This window comes from Mastacembelus armatus, chromosome 20, assembly GCF_900324485.2.
Source record: "Mastacembelus armatus chromosome 20, fMasArm1.2, whole genome shotgun sequence".
Lineage (NCBI taxonomy): Eukaryota > Metazoa > Chordata > Actinopteri > Synbranchiformes > Mastacembelidae > Mastacembelus > Mastacembelus armatus.
In genome coordinates this window covers 12,422,492-12,445,900 of record NC_046652.1, presented here as the reverse complement: position 1 = coordinate 12,445,900, position 23,409 = coordinate 12,422,492, and the positions used below count along the sequence as shown (strand labels likewise).

Here is a 23,409-nt window from a genome sequence, read left to right as displayed (position 1 = left end):
GTCTATATTAAGGCACAGCATTACTTTAAGCCAAATGTCAGTGACTCTTTACAATGTTTGTTTTGTTCACCATTTTAGATGCAACATGCTTGCACCCTTATATTTCCTAACACTAAACACAAAAATCTGACAATTATAATTCAACCAGAATAGGGATGACAAAAATGTCAATAAAGCAGAAGTCAGTCAATCAGTCAGTCAATAAAGCCATTAGCATTGGCCCTTTTCCACAATTAATGTCTGTACATATGTCATATCCATCCAAAATGTTGTTTTACATCAGCCTGGACAACATGCTGACTGACTTAAAAGCTGCTACATGTAGGATGGGCAAAAATACAAAATGACTTGGCATCCTGTTCTATTCCTTAAAAACTGTTCATTGTTCTTGAAAAATCAAACTCAAATCCATTCATTGCATACGCTTTGTAAGATTTTCTCCCAGTTCTGTGTTTAAACTAGGACAAAGCCTTACACTTGAGTACTGTCTGTGACATTCAAGGTGACTCTGTTCCTGCATTTTGAGATCATACCACAAAGCAGTTACAGATAATTTCTGCATCCAGACAACTCGCAGGTGGCATCCAGCAGCTAACCACTCTCCACTGCAATACTCTGTCTGATTTTTATCTTACTTCACATGTGCATACGCTGATATTGGCATAGAAATAATATTCCATTCTCTCAAAAACCTCTGGGTGTATTTGTGAAAAGGTACGTCTCATCTTACTTGCTAAGGGGATTGTGTTGCTAAGGAGACAAGGATAAAGAAGCGGTCTGTTGATTACTGTTGATTTTGTGTTATTCATTCCTTTATAATACATTATTGTTGTGTGGGTTGAGAAATGCTTTTTCTGACCTAAGATGAATTGTGCAGTGAAAACAAACAACTGTAAAAGCCAACTATATGGAAGTAACAGGAATTCAATCAATGTTGCTCTCCTGTGAAACTCTTCTGCTCTGACATGCTGCCGAATGACAAATGGTCGAGTTTACGTTTTCACTTTCAAACGTAGAAAAGATGAAATCTCTTATAGTGGATTTTGTGAAAATGGCCCAACCAAAAATAGAGAATCAATAGACTGGATGTGATTACTCAGCCAGGCACCGGACTGCAGGCCAAGGTTTTTTGTTTTTTTTTTAATTATAAAAATGATCTTTAAGCCATGTTGGACTTTTTTCTTTCACATTTAAAATGTATTTTTATGGATGAGGCATACAATTAAAAAAAGGTATAAACCTGTTATAATAATCAGCAATTAGAAAAACCTGTATTTAACAGTGCAGCAGGGACATCTATTGTCCATAATGGATACATGCAACAGTCCCAAAGATGCAATAGTAATAGTCTTTTAGCTAATTGTCTTGGCTTTCTGGCCTGTAATAATATGTTTTGGTTCACTCTCACTGCTCTCATCAAGCCGTTTTGGCTGGAGTAGCAAAAAAAAAAAGCTCTAAGAACCCTAGTACACTCCTTATTCAAGAGTAAACAGCAGAAAGACCCAGTCGGTAACTAGAAAATGAACATAGTGCAGCATTTGGCAGCTAGGAGACAAATATTTCCCTCAGCAGTTGAGGAACATCAAAAACTTCATGAAAAGATTTACATTTGTGACCTTTACACAACAAATAAATACTAATGTTACGTATCTGTTACACATGTAAGCCAAAACTTTGCAGTATCAGCTAAAACAGTGGTAACATGTCAGTGCTGTGATCACGCATCTTTTCCACAGCCCCAAGTGCCAAATAGTTGTTGGAGCATTAAAGTCATGTTTAAGTATCATAGTGTTTTAATGTACAATATCAGTTCTTCAGCATGATACAATACAATACAAAAAAAGCAGCACAGTGCTGTCCATAACTCTATTATAGCATTTTATTACAGCCATCTTAAGCAGTTATTATTACTGTCCCTAGTTTGTCGTTGTTAAATCTAGATAACTAATTTAATCAAACACCATGGTAAATTTTCCTTGGTACAAGATATATTAGTCTAGTCTCGTCTGCTATGACTAATATATTGGTAGAAAATTACCAGCTAGTGTTGGTATTTTGGATCGGACTCGGATGTGGTGATTTCCTAAAGAATAATATACCCTAGAGTTCAAGGAAGCTTATGGAGTCCTCAAAGTGCTAAACACACCATTACCCTTTTTAAGCTATGAATAGCTTCCAAGATGAAGTAAATGCATCAAGCTTATCTAAAATGCTCTGCATTCTCAGACAATCTCTGCTGGCATTTGAATTACACTGCTTGTTAACAAATGACCCTCATTTATGCAAGAGATGCAGGGATTCAGTGGATGCCCAGAGGAAAGATTTTCTACATGATGGATATAAATCTGCTCAAGTCATCACATCTCATTGGCCTATGACATAAAGCCTCTCTTAGCTCATTAGACAGACACTGTCTTTGGCACTGAGCGATTGCAAATGTATCTGGTGTGTCAACTGCTGCAAATGCTTAGTAGCCTGTGACAGCCAATTGTTTCTGCTGATACTATGCTTACAGTGCCAGAATTGCTCATTTGTCTGAATTTGGTCCAATTCAGCAGATCATTGTCAAACCCAAGGTGTTAAAAAAAACAAAGCAGGAGAGAAGAAACATATTCTATCAGGCTCCAACTCTTTTTTCTATACCTAGCTTTGAAACAATATGTTCATTTTAATTTTTTGCATTCAGTGTGACTGCTCTGGAGAAAGATGCCACCTCTGCTCATCATAAACCATATTGCTCCCTCGTGAATATCTATGTATATATTACAGCATTTTTTTTCACATTCTTTCTCCAAGCATACAGATTAAATTTTGTCTGGAATAATCAAAGACGTCCTATGCTCAAAGAAGACCATAAAAACACAATTTGACATAAGGAGTTTCATGAGGATAAAAAGAAAAACACCTTCTGTAAACATCTGTTTAATTTTACATGAGATTTTCTTCCTTGTGGTAAAACTGCTGGAACCTTCTCATCAGGTTTTGAACAAGCACTCGTACAAGAGCTGATTGTAACCCTAACTTGGAAAGGGGGATTGCACACTCTAGTGGAAAGGAAACAACATGGCAGCAGTGGTTGTCTCCAAGTGAGGGATTTAAAGGAAACATCACGTTAGCTCTCCATAAACAGAACATCAGAAAAATAGAAGTATTTATATCCCAAAGCCAGTTACTGGAGCTGATTCATAGGCCTAAAATAAAGAAACAGATCATATTTATGCAGCTTTCGTGATTGACTGACGTATGAATGCATTTTCCTGTTTGGCTGGTTAAATCACACATATAAATAAATCTCCATCAAACACATTATCTTTAATTAATCAGTGTTCCTGGATCTCAAGGAGATTTTTGGGAATATTTTTGCTTTATTTTGAAAATTTCTTGGCTTACTTTCAATTGAGGGTAGACATTTTAACATTTGGATCAAAAAGGGCCTTGACTATGTCCTGCTATGTCCTGGGCAAACATCTGCAGGTTAGTTCATGACATAAAGAGACATGTCTTTGGATAAGGGGAGAAAACTGAATGAATTTAGAGAATTTCAAACAAATGGAGGGAGAGAATAAAATACAAACCAAAACAAAACCAATACCAATCCAAGGACCATGAATAATGCTGAAAACTGATTCACAAGCCTTGTTTAACTAATTTATAGCTCAACATTACAACACAAATATTTACAATAAATCCAGGCAGTTTGAGAAGGCCTTTGAATGCCACAAATCCCCAAACCTAAACAATTAAAAAGACACACCATTTTCTTTCTTTTGCATAATGTAGGGATTCTTTTCTCAGATTTAGTCAAAGACAAACTATATTTTCTCAACATTTACTGCCACCTAATTTAGTAAAATAAACAAATGTAGTCATGCACTCCACAATTTAAATTTGACCAGCCTTCATCTTCTAACGTAAGACCTCATTTGATTTTTATTCAGACCCTAATCTGCACCAGACTTTTCTCTTCCTTACTTTTCTCTAATTATTTCCTCTCCCTCACTCCGTCACTCCGTTTTATCCTCCCCTCTGCTCTCTCTCTCTTGCCATCTGTCAGGGTCAGCAGAGTGCAGAGAATCACGTTAAGAAGTATTCAGAATGTGAGCTAGTTTGTGACTGCTATTCTTATAGGGCTGCTGGATTGAATTCAGCTCAGAGGCTATCATTGCCACAGCCATTCACCCAGTCAACTGAGATAGTATAGACCACACACATGGTGGCAGGGGTTAGAAAAACCCGATACACAGACAATGAACTATCTCAGATGTAATGGAGAAACTACCCATAGAATGATTTCAAGAAAGGGTGGAAAAAGCGGAGCCTGGCTCGACAGAGTTTACATCATTTTTTTTATTGTACCTACTACTACAGACATTAACAAGGGTTTGCACGTGGCACAGACAGATTAATGTACCAGGGATGATAAATGGTAAACTGTCAGCTTTGCTTTTAAGAAAAGATCTTTTCAAAGTACAGTACATACCTTCTGACCAGTATGTATAGGTTTCACTAACGTTAAACCATCTGTTACCACTACTAAACTTAAACTGGTCACATGGTTAAGACAAGGCAAGTTAAGGACACAACCACAGCCACAGTCACACACAGAGAGGCAGTTCACACACAACAAGGCATGTGACAAAAAAGACACAAACAAGCAACTGCCACACAGGGACAAGGGTTTAAATACAAAAACAGAGCTGGAAACAATCAAATGCTAATCAACAAGAGCAAACCTACAACAAACAAGAGACAGACGGGGAACAGGAAATGCTTCAAAATAAAAGACACAAACCAGGAAACAGTGATGGGTTGTGACAAAATTACTGTAACCACTTATTTTAATTTTTACATAGTTTGAACTGATATTACAGCATGTTTTACAAAATCTAACAAAACATTTTCAACACACAAAACTGTCTGCAAAAATCTGGATTTCATGAAAAGACAGGACAAGGATGTCACTGTACAAGGATGCAACACCAAACACAGGCTTTATGAATATTGCAGATGTTTACATTTTTCTAAACATAAATAACTTTAGTTCTGGGCACACACTCACATTTAGAAGGCACTACTATACTATATTTGAATATGTTATAATATGCTGTAACAGTTCTCTTTCGAACAGATATCTGATATAACAGAATAATGTACAAAATATTTAAATATTACATTTTTAAATGTCTTAATATCCTGTGTGCCATGGTGACCACATTTGACAATAGTAATAAAACACTGTGTAACAGTAGCTGTTGTAGAATTTATTGAAATCTATATGTAAATTAGCTGAATAACTGTTAATCAGACTTTTGTGAAGCACAAGAGTCACTAGAACCTTTGATGCCAGGCTGTCCAATTAAGATTGGCTTAATATATAATAAAACTCTTACCGCAATTTCTTATTCAGTGAAAGGATTAGTGACCTTGTTCTCAGTGTAGTTGTGATAAGCTCTGTTTTTTTTTTAAATTTTTTTGACCTAATTCACAGTTTCACTGAAGTAAAGAAATATTAACACAACCGATGATTTATAACATACAAATGTTAAACTATGAGTTGTATGTAAGCTATATATATATATATATATGTAGTTGAAAATGATTCTTATAAGGGCCATTTCTGTAATTTGTATTAACTCTATGTGAATATGTGAAGCCCACTACAGCCAATGCAGTCAAAGGATCTGCAAGAGTAAGTATAAGCTGCAGGAAAACATGGAAAAATATTGTAAATGATGCTAGTATACTAGCTGTTATACTATTACAAATTAGATTATAATTAGACATGCATTCATGTGTTTCAGCACTTTAGATTTAATAGCTAGTAATGGTTATTTTTACTAAGGATGAATTTGCTGATTACTTTTTTGATTAATGGTTAATAAATCTGAAGATGGTCAATCTAATGTGGCTTTCACAATGCTTTGTCTTGTAAAACCAGTGGTTCAAAATAACTAAAAAAAAAGAAAATCTGTTAAAACATTTAAAAGTTACTGCATCAAACTACTTTAATTGAGATCCAGCAAATGTTTGGAAATTTTACTTGACTAAAATTATTGATCACTTATGTTAATACTTACCCAATAAAAATTCAATCTATCTAATTTACTTGAAATAAAACAAATGATAAATTTTTGCTTCAGCTCTTACTTTATTGCAGTGTAATTATATGAAAAAGGCTTATATTTAGCTATTCATACTGTATGCAAGTTGAACATTAATTTTAAGCCAAAGGTCCTAATTTACAGTAACAGTGAGGTGTTGCTATTGTGAGTTTTTTTGTATGGAGGTGTCAGTGTCATAACATCAGTGTTATAACCACTCTAACCCACTCTAACTGCTTGCACTAGGATGCTAGTTGAGGTTAAATAGTTGTTGAACTTCATAGACACTACTAACCAAACATTTGGATATACTGACTGTGAACTGTGCTTACCCTTAATTTACAAATCACAGTAACTAAGATACCTGATTTGCATTTGAAAGAGATTAACAGAGAGCTGGTGTACAGGCTAGACTCCCCTCAGTAATCTACAGGGCAATACTCCCCACCTGTTTATCTGTGTAAATTTACGAGTGCAACTGTTGTCCTCACTGTAAGATTAGGCTGCTGCTACCCCATGGTCCTTAAGCGCACTGCCGATTAGCATCATTAGCTCATTAAGAGGATATTGGAGGTCTGATTGTGTGAGCTAAATTAATACAGATTTCCCTCAAAGAAAGTAACATGTGCAGCAAAGACCCCCGTACAATGGAGGTCAGAGCTTCCCCAGAGCCAGGTGACCTGGGTCTGCTGGAGACAGTTACTGGCCTCATTAAGCTCTCTATAAATGACTTGAATAACCTAAACAGCTACAATGCCAGTACTTGTGAGAGTAAGATACACAAGCTGGTTGCTTAATGAACAGACCAACAGGGGAAACACACACCATTCCTCAAGTGCTCAGGTAGTTAACCCAGCTGTCCCAACACAAGGCTCAGCTGGAAGTAAATGAGCTTGTGGAATAGCTCAGGACATTGCAAACCCACCATCAAGCTGAACAGCCCCCTCTACAACAAGATGTCAGTAGTACCAGAGAAGAGCTGATACAAGCCCAGGAAGAATTGAACACCTCTAATGATCCCATGTAGTGAGCAGCAGCTTCACTATGATCTCGTTGACCCTGAGCCCCCATCAACTGGCAAACAGTATCCATATTGGATTACACACTCTCACCTTGGCCAGACTCCACCCCCACAGTGGATGCAACCAGTTCACATTTGAGAGATTCTGCTATTCCAAGCTTTGCAATGCACCATGTAAAGAATATTCACCATACAATGATTAGATATCAGCAATTTTCAGTGCTATTCAGATTGAACAGAGAAGGTCTGAGCCGACAAGAGAGTACTTTTGGCACCTGAGAGCTGGCTTTAAGGAGAACCCTGTCTAAGGACTTAAAAGTCCTTGTTCCTTCATAACCTCCACAAGAGCATATGGTATGAGGGGTGAAAGCCCACACCTGCCTCATAACCAAGCAAGGTAGAGGCAACACAACACATCTCAACAGAAAGCAAAGGCCTGGTTCAACCAGAATCCCAACCAAAAGGGTAAGTACAGCTACAGGGCCTAGCTGACTCCAGGAATTGATGCCACAGCTGGAAAACCTGCCCCAGAGATTTGTGGCTCAGGCAGGTAACTTGACATCCTTAGTGACCCATCTGTCTGTTAAAAGTGCCAGAAGCTGATTCACCAGTAACATGACTAAGCCCAGAAGGGTGAAGAGCCCTGAAATCACACTATAAAGGTTGACTGCCTCCATTTAGGGAAAAGAAAGCAAACCCATCACACCTGGAACAGAGCAACCCTTTAACAGTCATCACACTAAAATAGGGATGAACTCATAACAGTAGTGTCTCCAGCTGCAGTAGCAGTAAACTTTCCTCTGTAACTTGCTGCATGCTTTAGCACATTGACAGAAGTTGAGAAATCTGAGGTAACATATGTGTAAATTAGAGATTTGATGCAGGACCTAATCAGGGAGAGTAGCCTTTCACCAACTGATGCTTTGTGCAAGATCTTGTTGTCTTATATTTAAAAATGTCCCCAATATGTACAAGGCATCAGAGTCATACACTTTATCTGTTGCTTGTTTCTTGTGGCGTGTAATATTTTGTTTAATATGTGCCTTCTGTGTGACCTCTTTTGAGGTTATGTACCACCTGTTAATACTCCTCTAAGCTTGGGCACTGTTAGACTGTACGATATGGAACTCGTAGGCCTTCCTGTGGTGAAAATACTTTAAATTTGGTGCTGATATCATGATTATAAAGCCTTCGAATGACTGCAATGTACAATGTATGATTTTTTCTGAATCACTGTTAGACAGTATGGTTTTTAACTGCTCATAAGGATCACTAATCTTTCATGACAGGGTGTCCAAATATATAAAAAAAAAAATAATGTCATGACAGGAATAAGTGCAAAAGAAAATTAAAACAATATTGTAATGTGAAAAAAGGCAGTTTAAGAAAATAAAGACAGTTAGAAATGAATTCACTCTGCTAAATGGTATTTTATGAAGCAAAGCTAAAATACAGCCACTATGTTATTGTGCGTCAAACTGTATGTGACATGGCTGCATCGTAATGCACGCTGGTGATGTCAGTCACCAGTGGTAATGGCTGTTATGTACCACAGTGTGGTGCTCAGTGACCACAAAGAGAAATCCTGGCTTTTCAGATACCTCCTGCTGATTCCTTGATCTCAATTTACTCCACATTCTAGGAGACGAGACTGACTCTGCTTTGACCCATCATTTCAAACCAAATTAACACTTGATGAATTTCCCCTTTTATTATAACAAGCGCACGTCTTGGCTGAGGCTCAAATTTCATTTGACAGAATGGCTCCCACAACTCAAAGTAATGAATGCAACCCATCTTCCCCGTTAGATGAGGTGCATAAATACAGACAAAGCTTATTAATAATTCTGTCACACAGGTGTGGAACGGAGAACACACGATGACACACTTTACAACTCAAACACTTCAAAACTCACCTGCTGCAAAACCCCACTTAGGTATTACTCACATACTGTAGCCTTAAAACTAAGATGTTTAAGGTTTTGGTGCTGATTATATCACATGTAGCACCAGTACACTATAATCCTGCTTTTAGTAGTACTATGTCCATCTAATCTTATAGTATTTATACTTACTAACAATTATTCCTCCTTTGATATAATCATTAACTGTGCAATTTTCATTTTCCTCCATCAAGCTACAGACTAATAAGGATATGTAAATAAGCCACAAGGAGTTGTCAAGGTCAGGAATGCACTGCAAACCAGCTGCTATCTATTAAATACAACTCCTCCCTGTGTGAATAATGCTCAAATTTGTCAATTTTCCTTGGAGACACAGAGCAGACAGCTGTGTGTTATTCTTCCCCTCCCTCAACAGCTGCAATAGACGTTTTGGTCATCATGTCAGCTCAGCACAGAGTGTACCTTTTTATTGAGTAGCTCTTAGACTCTAACAACTAAACTCTTATCCAGTAAATTTGAATAACCAAGCAAGTGTCTCAATCGAATCTACACAAATTTATCAAAAAATATTCTGCCTCGTTTTATGAAGATGTCAATGCAGGTAGAAGTCATTATCCATAACTGATTTTTCTAATTAAATCTTTAGACGTCAGAAGAAAGAGATACAGACAAAGAAGAAAAATCTGAGTTTGAAAAAGAGAGAAAGAGTTTTAACCTTTGAGATAAATTAGACTGTGCAAAAAGAACCAGAGGCGTTAGTACAATGTAACAGATGTTCATTCTAAGCACTGTGTTTTTAATTCGACACTGTGTTTGCATGGGGATGTTGTGTCAGGAACAAATCTTTGCCCTCTCAATTTGCAATAAAAGAGTTCTAGCTTCTCCTTCACTCCTCAAAATAGCACAGGCTTGAGGTTCTAAGAAGGCCAAGTGGCCAGTTTTGTCATGCACCACTGCTCTAAAGAGTGCTCCAAGTACCTTGGGATGCCATGGTTATGGTCTGACTGTAAATTTTGTCTGGATGGTGTCAAAGAGGTGACTCCTGGCTGCAGCTATAATGCAAAGTGTTTACTGCAATAAACTAGAGGTAGTTAACTGCCATCCTGCTCAGCATGACCTTTACCGCACAGTGGACCCCAAAGCTGGGTCCCATCCTCCAACTGTGAGTCATTCCACGCTAACAACTGGATGCAGTGATTCACAAGCCCACAGCTTTGCAGCATAATTGGCAAGAAGGCCTTGTGAGTAAGAGGAAGAAGGAATGAGGAAGGGTGGAGGCAAACCAGCATGAAAGAGTGAGGAGACAGAGGGAACATAAATACAAAGTCAAATAAGGAAATGTGAGTAAACACATGAGAGTGCAAGAGATTGCTCAGGGCAAGGTTGTAGGGTGTTTTTAATGTTATTTTGTTTGTACTGTCCGTCTTCATGCAGAGGATGAATTCCCCAGTGAGTCTGTCACAGTGATTCTCAATTTGTGCACTAAGCAGGGAGAGTCAGAGGGGCTACGCTGCATAGCCCCGTGAGCTTGGGTCCACAGAAACCCTCTAGGGTCGCAGTAATTATCACTGCATGTGTGATCACAAGTCAAGAGCCATTACTCACACAATAGTTTCACCTTTTATCGCCTGGATTTGTCTTTTGTTTTTGAGCCTGATGTGCATATTGACAATTGCAATGTGACTTAAGAAACAGGAATGACTGACTGGATCAATTATTATAGAGTGTTAAAGGGCAGATTTTTCATTTCAGGAGTCTGTGTCAGGTCTGTCTGTTCAGCTGATGCTCTATGTAAAGGTTATACTGCAGTGGTCTCTGTCATAGCAAGACTACAGAGTTTACTCACACACTTTTCTTATTGAAGTATTATCTCTCAGCATGCACAAATACAGCATCTGTAAGAATACTAATCTTACACAAAGAGCTCATTACACATGACTGAAACTATTGCAGACAAAGTCAGAGTAGTTAATGTGTTTATTCCAAATATGTTGTCTAATCAAAAGTGTGCCAACATCCATATCATTCAACCAATGATGCATTCATTAAAATCCCGCCCGTCTGCATTAGCATGCCCTGAATGTGAACCTAAAGACTCAGTAGTAAACAGGCGTCTTTGATTATGCATGGGAAACAATTCTCTTTGTTTTTCTTCAATGGTCCAAATCCACTTCCACCTGCTGTTTGTGTTTCTCCCCCTGTCTCCTTCACTGTAGATGGATGTAAAATTAATGAACACATTTCAGCCAGGATGCTTGTTGGGCTTGAAGTTTCTCACCGTCCCCACTGTTCATCTTAGAGTGGGCTTCCATCATTTTATTTACTAACTGCTGTCGGCTACAAGAAGAGACAAAAGCTTCAGGGATCCTCAGCTAAAAGAAAGAAATGTGACCTCAGACACGGAGCTGACTGCTTGGTTATTTAGAAGATGGAAGACAGGAATGAAAATGGACTCTGCTGCTGTGTTATACTTTAGTTCCTGTCATAACTAAAGTAGAGGAATTTACTTTTGAAAGTAGTTGATCACTTTCACCAGCTCATAGATGTCACAAGTCACAGCGCAGCATTTTTATCCGATTTCTTTTTTGATCCTTCTGATTTGTCTTTAGTGTGCTTCCATCTACCTGCGTTCATCTTTGACCAATAATGGAAAGGTTTTATGCTTGGCAGATGTTTTCCTCAAGGTTTTCCACCTCTTCAGGTTTGACAAGTACTCTTTATTTATATCATCTGAATGTCACCACACTGAAGAAACAGATTTGTATTAATGCAATCATCTTGTAATTGCTGCATGATAGCAACTTATAGAATCACAATTTGTATTTTCCTTTGGAAGTATTTTGAAAATTTCGTTAAACTTTACATTACATTACATTTACATTACATTACACATGAATAGAACCATTACCTTTATTAGGAGTCCATTTTTCTTCTGAGCATGTTTAAATTTAAAATGTAGAAAACTTTGGTTCTGAGCTTCCTCCTTGTGACCATAAAGTATTATTACACAAATCCCATCTAAAGTTTGGTGAGAGGCGGCCTGCACCCTGAAAAGGTTCCCAGTCTTACATAGTATTACTCATTAAAGGTCATTTAGGCTCAGGTACAAAAAGGTCTTTTTGTCTATAAAGCCCAAATAAAAGTGACACTAATTTGTTTCTGTATCTGACTTCTAAAATAGTCATCAGTCAAACTTCATAAGCACAAAAACATGGAGCAGTATCAAGGTGAGAAAACATTATAATAATTATGCTCGTGCCTAGGGCTATCTCTAGGATCAACACCAAAACATTAGGGTTAGAGTACATTTGTGTTATCCACTGAAAAAAAAACAAAAACATGATATATGACTTGATTCCCAGCTGCATGGCCCTAGACCGTAGCTCTACTTTCAAAAACACAAAGTCTTGTTTATATCAAACTGTGTTTTTAATTAGAAGCCTTAGATCTCTGTGCGATTATATAACATTTTCTATTTGCAAGTACATTTCTGCTGTATACATATATTTTACAGCCACACACAAGATAAGAATTCAGTCATCGCTTTAGAATATCTGAATACATTTGGAAGCAATAAGGTTTAAATCTAAATCTCATTTTATATCTGTTTACATTTGTGGATTATGTGAACCAATGTATTTGTGACGGATACTACATTTTTCATTTATGTATTTTGCTTGTGCCAAAGATGCAGGTATCTTTGTTTTGCTCAAGGGCACTTTAACACATTGGATGTTGCATGAGGTTTAAAAATGAATGCTGACACCTGCATGGATGTAATTTTTGCAAAATACAATATGTTAACTGTCTTTTTGCTCTGTGGCAAAAGGAAAGGAAAAATCAACTTTGCGTGAATTTACTTACTTTGCTCATATTAAATTTGACGTGCAGATAATTTAACTACTGTATATCATATATAACTATCAACTTACAGCACCATTGATAAATGGACACCTGTAGCCAAAACATGCACAAACAAACGACGGATGCTTGTTTTCTGAATTTTACCATACACACCCACGCATACACACATATGCCTACACACACAGCTTTCTGGAGCCCACTAAGCCGTGCGCTCTGACTCTGATTCACAGCTAAATGTTTCACTGCCTTCTGAACCCAGGTTTCTAATCAGAGAATTAGCTACAGTTTCCTCTGCCAAAATCCACACAGTAATCCATCTCACTTTGTCCACACTATGGCTCATGCCCCACTAAAGCATTTGTCAGTATCTATAAAAGAGAGCGGGAAAGGGATAAAGACTAGGACCGACAGACGGAAAGAGATCCCGGCAGTCCAGGAAATGTGCTTTCCTGGTTTCTGGGTGGCTTTATTAAAGCCTATTAAGTGCACAATGACAGCCTTTAAATTTCTTCAGTATTGTTTCCATAAAAGAAACACATTTTTTATATTCTAAATACATTCTGAATTACAGCTCAAATAAGTCCTTGGTTTTGGCTATACTGTTGATGTTACTGTATGACTGCGAGCTTGTGCAATGATCTGTACCTGGTGTTATGGATTCTTTTTTTGAGCCCTGGGTCAGGCCAACTGTGCTTTCAATGCCCAGCCCAGTCTCTCAGAGCGTGATTAATGAGGGAGGAGATGGACAACCAGGGTGCATTCTAATCACCCACAAGGACAAGGATAAATATGGAATGGAAAAAAGGGAGACTACAAGAGGAAACGAAAGAAGAGAAACAAAAAGAAAGAGAAAAAACAATTTATATTGATTCTAAAATTTAAATATTTTAATTATGAGCCATTACTCACTTTAAAAAACTTGAATAGCAGAATTTTATGTTTCACATCTGCATGTACAGACACATACATACACGTACACACATACACACACAGTCATGTCTCACTACTGTATAGTTGTGAGGATATTCAGAGATAATACATTCCCTAGACTCTAACCCTAACCATCACAACTAAATGCTTAACCCTAACCCTAAGCCTAACCCTAAAATCAAGTCTTAACCCTCAAAAAACTCTTAGAAGTTGTGAGGACTAAGCAAAATGACCTCACAAGAATGGTGTCAGTGTAAAATGGGTCCACACAACCAGAAAAGCAGATGTACATACACACACACACACACACACACACACACACACACGTGCTCAGGTACACCGATTTGGGGCTAGCTGTGCAAGACTCAGTCCAGTGGATTAGGAAAAATTGGCCCATATAGTTGTATACTGAAATATGGCCTCATATGGCCTCTCATTCATGTTCATGCCTCTGAACCCGACTCTCAAAGTTACTGAGTTCTACAGTAATTGTAGACATAGTTGGAATTATCTATGCAAATTTCAAAAGTGAGGGTGAGTCTGTGAATGCTAATGGTGAATGATAGAGCGAATTACAGCAGCCAGCTGGAAAAAATAGATTTGGTTTGGATAGACATTAAAGACAAAATCCCTCTTGGGTTTTGCTTTATAATACTGAGTCTGTGATATTCAGTGTATATAAGAGTTACCTGTATTGTGTTAGGAAATGTTAGAATTTGATTTAGAGTCTGACCTTTGTCTATGTGAGTTAAATTAGCTTTTTTCAGAATAATTGTGCGTTTTCTACCATCAGATCAACAGAATTTTAGCAGGACAACAGCTAAACAGCAAGTCTAAAAAAAAAAAGCCTTTGCATTTCAATTTTACTGTACTGGTAACAAAAGTTTAATTATAACACCAGTAGACTGGTATCATGAAGTCAAATGCTCCCAATCAAAGTTAGCTAACATCTGTTCACTATTATGCTTACAGTCACAATGATTACAGGGTAATGTTTAGTGAGTGTAATGGTGACAATGTTCACTATCTTGGTTGTTCTGTTTAGCACTAAACACCAAACACACCTGAACTAATGGGAAAATGTCATTAATTATTCAGTTATTTGGATCTAAACAAAAGAGTTGGACAAACTAAAGTCTGGACTTGATGATGGCACTGCAGGAAAAGTAATGAGGATATATAACCTATAAAAACATGTCAGTAATTCGCATCACACATCTGTTCAGCTCTTAAAAAATAACATTTGAACCTTAAACTAGCTTTGGCAATAGCACTGACTTTGAATACATTACAGGGAGGAGGAGTATGTGAAGCTTGTCATGTCCAGGGCAAAGAGGACAAAGGAATAAAGAAGTTTTTAGCCTTCACATCATCTTAGCTTGTCTCATCTTAGCAGTGTTAGACCTTATGTCAAAGGGTATTTAAATGGGCTGGTTTGTAAATATCAGTCAGTTACAAGATAGGACTGTGGGCCTAAATCTGATGCTGCTGATCTTTGTTGGTGTAGCTCTAATTGGCACATCCCTTTTGGAATGACAGGAAAAAGCTTCACCATGTCATGATGAGCTGATGAGCTGATGAGCTCCAAGTGTTCCAAAACAACATTTAACCAACTTTATTTGTTATTTGTTATAAGAAAATATGTAATATTAGATATCACAGTGATCCAGGAGCACAACATGTGTCTGTAGTGGGTGTGTTTTTGGCCACATTGTAGCGGTACTTTTTGCATGATCTCCTTCTACCTGTGTCTACTTGTGTTAATGTCTTCTCCTTCTTCCTGGTATAGTTTAGTTTCTTTGTCCCGTGCTGCTTGCTATGCATCATGCTGGCCCAAAATGACGATTGATTGCAGTGCCACTGCCTTTGTAATCCGCTTAGGATGGATTTTGCATCTAAATCACTTTATTATTTATGTGCCTAACTCTTGCTGATGCCATTTGGATGCAGTATGATTGGTGATCCATCACACATTATCCTTCACTGTGGTCATTAATATTGTAATGGGATGGACCTTCACCATGAAGCTTCGAGGTGGTAGGGAATACAGATCTCTTCTGGGTCAGGCTACTCAAAACAGGAGTCAACAGAAGGAAGATTATCGGGTGTTCTTGCTACCAGACAGACTCTCCAGAGATGTTGTTAGTTTGCCCTCTCCCTGCTATTAACCTCTCTCTGTTGTTCTTTTTTTCTTTTCTCTCTGCTTCCAGGTTGCACAGCAGCTTGTATCTTCATACATGGCCTCTCATAGAAAAATATGGGATGTTATTCTTTCATCGTCCTTTTCCATTAGGACTTCAATCACAACCTGCCTATCAGAGGCATCGCCTGCTTCCAGGCAGACATACACAAGTACACATCAGAGCATAGTCGAAATAACCACCTTTATAGCTGTGACAAACGAGAAAAGACAGATAATCACCTCACAACATAAACAGCAAGAGTGATATGCATTGCAAAGTCTTGTGCAAAAACCAAAAGTGGAGGAGAGTCAGCCCCTAGAACACATCCAGTGAAAATATTTACTGTACACATAAATATTTTGAGGAATAACTCATGTCATGTGACACGGCATGTTATGGTTGACATTAGTGCATTCAGTGATTCAGCTCTTTCTGTTCAGTTATGGGGCCTGAGTGTTTTCTAAAATGTCCAGTTTCAGGTAAAGCTCCAGCAACAGTTAACGAAGAGTAAGCTGAGCCCACAGGCCACACGACGTGACGACACTGACACGCAAACAACCAGGAGCGGGTCTGGACCAGCCTCACACTGATTGATGCACTGTGTTGCTTTCCATTGTCCTCCTACTGTTCGCACAGCATGCAAAGCGATATTTGGACCATGTACTGACGTCACTTAAAAAACAGTGTTTGGCCCCTGCCCTGCAAATGTCAAATTCTGCCTATGGCAAAATAGCAAAGTATTGTTATGCAATTGTAAATCCTCATAAAATCTTTGAAATGTTTTGAAAAACACGGTTTGAGTGTAGATGGCTGCAATACAAAACACTAAATGTTCACATAACATATGGGTTACATACTGTGGGTGCACCATATATATTTGGCAGCTCAGCAGCAGCATAATCTAGAGTCCTGGGGCATGCTGGGATAGCTGAGGGCAAAAAAATCTGTCACCCTATGGTAGCCTGAGTCTACCGAAGAATGAGGCCATAGATGTACAGCGGACAGATCTCAGGGGATGAAGAAGGAATCTACTTAGATGTGTTTGAGTTGCACGGATGCCACCAGTCATCATCTAACTGTGTCATGATATTACCTCAGTCAGCTTTTAGCTGGAGGGAATAAATCACATAACATCGGTGAGATGCTGAGATATTTGTACAGTGCTTAATGCGACTTATGGCACAACAGCACAGCTGACCTAGGACAGTTACTTACACTTACTTATGTGATTGTAAGCAATGTTTTCATGATTGGAGTGAAATTGAAACTACTCTTGGGAACAAATGGAGAGACTGGTGCTGTGGACCAGTTGCAGAATACACAACACCTTTATTTTAAGCATAATATCTAGTGTATTCAGAGTATATAATGCAATTTCACACAAACATTGTTATATTCTCCAAGATGAAAAGGACATCATGCTCTCTAAACGTTTTGACCAGAAAGGTGATTTGAATGATTTTTGGGTAATTAGACCTCTTCTTGGGTCTTTGATTGCACATATAGAATGTGCTGAACTGGATGCACTCAAAAACACTGGCACATGGTTACTATGAGCTGGACAATTACACAAATATTTAACCCTGAATACTAACTGAAGTGATACTGCAGTGTGTCTGCCAACAAGCTGTTAGAATAACAATTTTGAGTATACCCACTGCTGATTCAATTTTTAGTGGATAGGAATTTAATGTCATAGTCAGCCTGAACCTCACTTTATTTTATTGATTCATTTTACTATGCAAAAAGCAGCACACTGCCATGTAAATGTAGTCGTTGACTTTTACCTCACTCTCTTCTTAGCTTTATTTCACCTGTGAGGACAGAGCAACTTGAACATTAACATTTATTATCTTTATTTATTTTTTTTAATTCATTGAGTGTTGTGACTGTAATTATAGTACACCATGCAGCTCCAGCCATCTCAGCGCAGGTCTTAATCAGCCAATAAAAATCCTGGGTGGGTTTGCAGTGCTATCATGATGAGACATTTCCAAGAAAACAAAGTATTAAATCTAGGTGCAAACATTTTGCTGACATTACTATGGTAGGAGTTCTTGCTTGATATATGTCTGTATGTCTGATATGATTTCTAGTGAAGTGTATTGATTTCCTGTATACTGGCTTCCAAAGCACCATACTAGATATATATGTGTATTTTATAGCACTTTCTGGGGCAGAGAGGCAATAAAATAAAATTAAAGTCAGTTTACACTAAATTTCCTTGATTTTTGCTTGGTATTTGGATACTTAACAGTATACGACACAGTATAGGTTTCAATGTTTCACTACCATGGAGAGAACCTATAAAAAGAACAAAATATATAGGTATATTCAGAGTTTTTAAATGCATATTAAATTGACTCAGTTGTTAATTGACACTATCAGCCTGAAATTCACATGAAAAACAGAAGAGCTGCTTATAGTAGCAATATATTAAATAATGGTGATACACTATTAAATACTTGGACAAAATGGTTTTTAAATCTTAGTTTCAATTCAGTATAGTCTACACTTATGACTATGTGTAAATGAACTGCATGAATGGGAAAACAAATGCCCTTACAGTTGACAAATATTAAAAGTATTTATACGGTTAATAAGTACTTACTATTTAGACGAAAAACTTTGTCTTTAGTCTTTAGTTTCTATGTTTGGTCGATGTCTACAAATCTAGAATAATTTCCTATTAGTACTGCCAAAACAGCTACCTTTAAAGGTTTCTATAGGGTTACAGACCATGGAAAGATTCTTCATGTCTGTTTCACAAAACTCAGTATTCAAAAACCGTCCTCATGTGAAGAGCTTTTAGAAAAATGTCTTCATGCTCATAACTTTGAATTGCACTGAGATACTGAACTTACACTATTCAGAGTAGCATTTCATGTACTGCTATTGCTGTAATGATTGCTGTGCTCAGAATCCTAGATGTGTTCTCGTGAACGCCTATTCATATTTGATAGGGTAATGGAGCATCCATTTTTCACTCAGCTGCGATGAAAGGAAGGTGCTGCCAGCTGTGTTATTATAGAATTTTTTGCATTTGTTCATCAGCTTTTTCTCAACCACACACACACACACACACACACACACACACACGCTGTCGTGCGGTTCTATAGTTGTGAGGAGACATGGTGCGTCTTCAAGTCCTTTACCCTAACCCTAACAATCACAACATTATTATCACATCAACATCATTATCCTAAAGCAAATTTGAATCTAATCTCAAACAGCCAGTTGAAATTTTGAGGCATGGCTAAAATAGCAGTGACCAAACAATGTAATAAATACATGTAAGCCCACTCACACAGTTGTTTTTCCATAACTTCATGGTGCATTATATAGATTTCCATTCATCTCTTTGAGGCTTATCCTAATTTTAAACTAAGTTGTCACTAAACGTTACTGATTACTGATAAACGTTAATGATTCTGTCATTGAATCCACACAGTGTGACTGTGTGAACAAATTTATGTCCTCACAACATGAGTAACACCAAACCTAACACACACTCACCGTGACAGTCTCATTGTCTGTTGCAGTGGCAGGACATGATCTTTGAACTGTAAAGGAGATTACTACTATAAAACGCAGAATAACAGTTGTGCTGTTTGGAAAATATGTCCTCTCCTCCTTCCTTGGGTCAATAAATAGGTAACAGCCAAAGACTAACAAACGCATCACAGATAGCACATGGAAGTGCACTACAGCAACTCATCCTTTTGTAAAGAAAGGACATTACTGTAGTTGCTTGTTCTGTAACAGTACAAAAGATTTAGCTGAAGGAATGGGGAGCAGACTCATTGGAATTACTGTGTCACTGCTAAAGAGACAGTATCAACAGTATTGTGAAGAAATCTGAAGAGTCTGAATCCTTTGTTTTTAAGTTTGGCAATAGAATTACCATGGCACACTTGTGTATCACTGACTGCATAGATTAGTCATCAAAGTGCATCTGAAAAGAAGCAGTGTCATGGTGCAGTTGTGGTATGATGTGATTATTACAGTGACCTCTCTACCGGTGAACACTACACCAGAGAAACACGATTTTCAAATGCATCTCTGCTTCTACAATAACTTGTTCTTTGTGTGTGAGTGGTGGATGATCCCAATAAACAGACCCAAGTGATGGCTGATACACCAACATATCACCATGCAGTCGCCCAATTAACACAACAATATTAGCTTACCAGCAGTGTTATCTCTGAAATTGAAGTGCGATCAATTTTCATGTAATAACACTTTAATGAAATGCTTTCAAACAGGAAGACAAATTCCTTTCAGAGGTCATTCCACAAAACTTCAAGTCATTATGTGGCTGATTCATTTCTCTGCTTTGTTAATGTAAAAAGCACTAGCTTGGGAGGATGAGTCTGAGGGTGTCTATAATTGTCAATTAAGGATGTACTGTATCTCCCAGTCATACTCCTGGCACATGACACGCTCAGTGGTAATAATAAGGATAGGACTACCTTGCTGTGAAACAAACAATTGGAAATGTATGGTACTCTGAAATAATAAGAATACTTTTGGCTGTATTTGTTTTCTCAAACAAAAACAAGCAATCATATGTCAATAGAGTAAAATAACTAATGCTCTTATTTTGGGTATAGTAGAGTGAACAGTGACGGTTTTTGCTCTAACTGGTGATGGACCTGGTTGTGACTGGCTTTTAATAACAGACGTGTTTTTGTGTTTATTTTCCTGTTACCAAATCCATAAAACCAAATGTCAAACTAATAAAAGTCTTAAAGCTCAAAAACCCATTAGCCACAATCAATCAGAAAGCGAGAGATCATTTGCTGTTGATGTTTTTTGCTTTGAAACTGTAATAGAAAGATGCAAAAAGAGAACTTAAATGTTTGCAATGTTTTCAGTAAGATCTTGAGAATAAATTTCTGATGGGATGCTGTATATGCTCAGTGTGCAGAAGTAGTATCCAACATTTGTTCAAACAAGCAGGCCTTCATGAAATAGCCAGTGCCCTCTAACTTTGAGAAGCCAAATGAAGGAACCACTTCAATCTTGCAGTACTTAGATGGATTTTTACTAGAGGCTGGGAGAATCAAGTCAGAGTATTGGTTTGATGTTTAGGTTGATAAATGTAGTCTAAAAAGGCTGACATGATATTGTGGAGGACACAGAGCAACCTTGAAATCAGTATCTTTATCTTCTTTCTTTAAATATTACATTTTATTCTGCATATAAATTATGCTAGAGCTAATGTCCATCCACACAGGCAAATCTATATTACTTCCATTGGGGTAATACCCTTGAGCCTTCATTATTTAACTCAAAAATCCCAAGATTTGCCCAAAGGAAATGCAGTAAAACATTATAAAGATATAGAACAAGCACATGCTCTGCTGGGATGAAGAAACCATATTTATATCAGAACTGTAACTGGACAGTGAATGAGCCATGGTAGATCTAGCAGTCAGCTAAAGTGCATGGCACTGTCAACTCCACCACAGTGACCACCTCCAAATATTAATTGGGCTCCAAATATATTTTTCCCTAAGTAGGTATGTCCTTGTGGTCTGACAAGGTCAAAGCCTAAAAATACCAACTCTGAACATGTTTTGCATTTTCATGAGAGTGCATTAATTTCACTGCTTAACATAGTGGATGTCACCCAGTGATAATTGAACTCAGTACCTCCTGTCCCACACTCCCTTGCTGAAACATCAAACACATTACTTTTCACTGTTCCTACACCTCCACCCTAATATCCATTTGTAGGCTGAGTTCATGTTCCCTTGGGGTGGGGTTTGTTATTGGTCCCTGCAGTGAAAGCTTGGTATATTCTTGTGGGGAGTGATGAGGTCAGAACCTAAATGTCGAAATCAAATCTGAACACATTCACATATTAATCTGTTCCAGTTCCTGACTGAACTATGTACCTTTAGGGGGTAAGTTATTATTGTCACTCCCAAGTCTACTGAACAAAGCTTTGACCCCCATGTTCCCTGGTTGAAAGACCAAATATGTTGCAGTCCACTGCACTTTCCACTGTCTGCTTGCTGGCCCTGAGTCTATGTTCCCTTAGAAGGGAGTTATTATTATCACTTCCCAGCTCCCGCTGTGCTGAGTTTGATTTAATTTTGTGGTGAGTGATAAAGTCTCGATGAAAAATCTACATTTAGATAATAGTGAATTCCCATTCCTGAGTGAACTAGGTATGTTCCCTTGGCAGAGAATTTATTAGCATTATTGCCGAATCCTTACTGTACAGAGATTGGCCCAAATGTTCCCTGGTTGAAACACCAAACAAATTACAGGCTGCTGCATCCTTACCCAGTCCCCAGGATGTTCTCATTGTGATTCCTGTGCAGACCAGTAGTGTTTTCCTACAGGGAGTGATGTGGTCAAAGTCTCAAAGTGATAAATATCAAGTCTGTACATATCCTACATTTACATAATAATCCATTCCTGTTCCTGACTGCACTTCCATCTGCTTTCTTTGATCATCTCAGTATATTTGTAATTCCATTATAAACTAGTCTTTATAGTCTGGAGGTTGCATAGTTGAAGCACCAAAGAGGCTGCAGAGACTTTATTCAAAAGGTGCCCATATGCATTTTTTTCAGCAATACAATAGGTTTCACGGAAAGTGCTCTGCCCTTTATGATTTATCCCTGGAATTAAATAGATATTTTAAGAAGATAAGGCCTAAGACCATGGCCTTCACAGGAAAAATACATTCTTCAGTCAAACCTAAATGAAAGCTTTCTTTGCATCTGGGAGAAAAGTCAGACACAAAGCATTTGCATAAACATGATCTTTCCCTGTGCTTTTCTAATTTTACTCAAATTGTTTAGAAAAGTACCTTTTGAATCGCATCTTCCAATTTCACAAATATTTTGCCTCTGAGCCATGAGCAAAACAAATGTGAATAAAAACATTTCACACTGAACATCCACAGAAACAACCCATTACAAAGTGGCACACGGGAGAAAATCAATGCTTGCACAGCGTTTTGTAGAAACATCCCATGCCACTTAACATATTCTGCTCCTCTCGAAGTAATGTGCCACCATTTGACATAGTTTGTTTTGCAAGTTGCTGCCTGGTAAATGTTAAAATCAAACTGTGCTTACATTCACTAGTGGATCAGTTAACAGCTTCAGCGGGGATTTTTCTCCAAAACAGCATGACGACAGACACTTCAGCATTTAGGCGCCAAGGGAGATGCAAACTGAAAACCTGAGAGAAGCCCGAGGAAGTTTGTGTTGCAGCGCGAGACAATCCATTCCTCTAGCAAAAAACAGGCTTTAGCGAAACATTCTGTATATCAAGAGGAAAGATTATGTGAAGTACCGTTTTAGACTGCATCTTACTGGCTCTTCTTGAGTTTGCTAATAACATCTGCAATGCAAGCAGAAATATCTCAGTAATGAGAGAGA

The 23,409-nt window shown here is 37.9% G+C and overlaps 1 protein-coding gene across 1 annotated transcript in view; it reads right to left on the bottom strand.

Moving 5' to 3' along the window:
- Positions 1-23,339: 23,339 nt before the first annotated feature.
- The window catches only part of LOC113121970 (RNA-binding Raly-like protein), a 35,932-nt gene continuing 35,862 nt past the window's right edge, over positions 23,340-23,409 (bottom strand). Inside the window, exon 3 of the mRNA XM_026292859.1 lies at positions 23,340-23,371. Within this exon, the coding sequence (XP_026148644.1) occupies positions 23,340-23,371 (32 nt within the window). The remainder of the gene's footprint in view (positions 23,372-23,409) is intronic.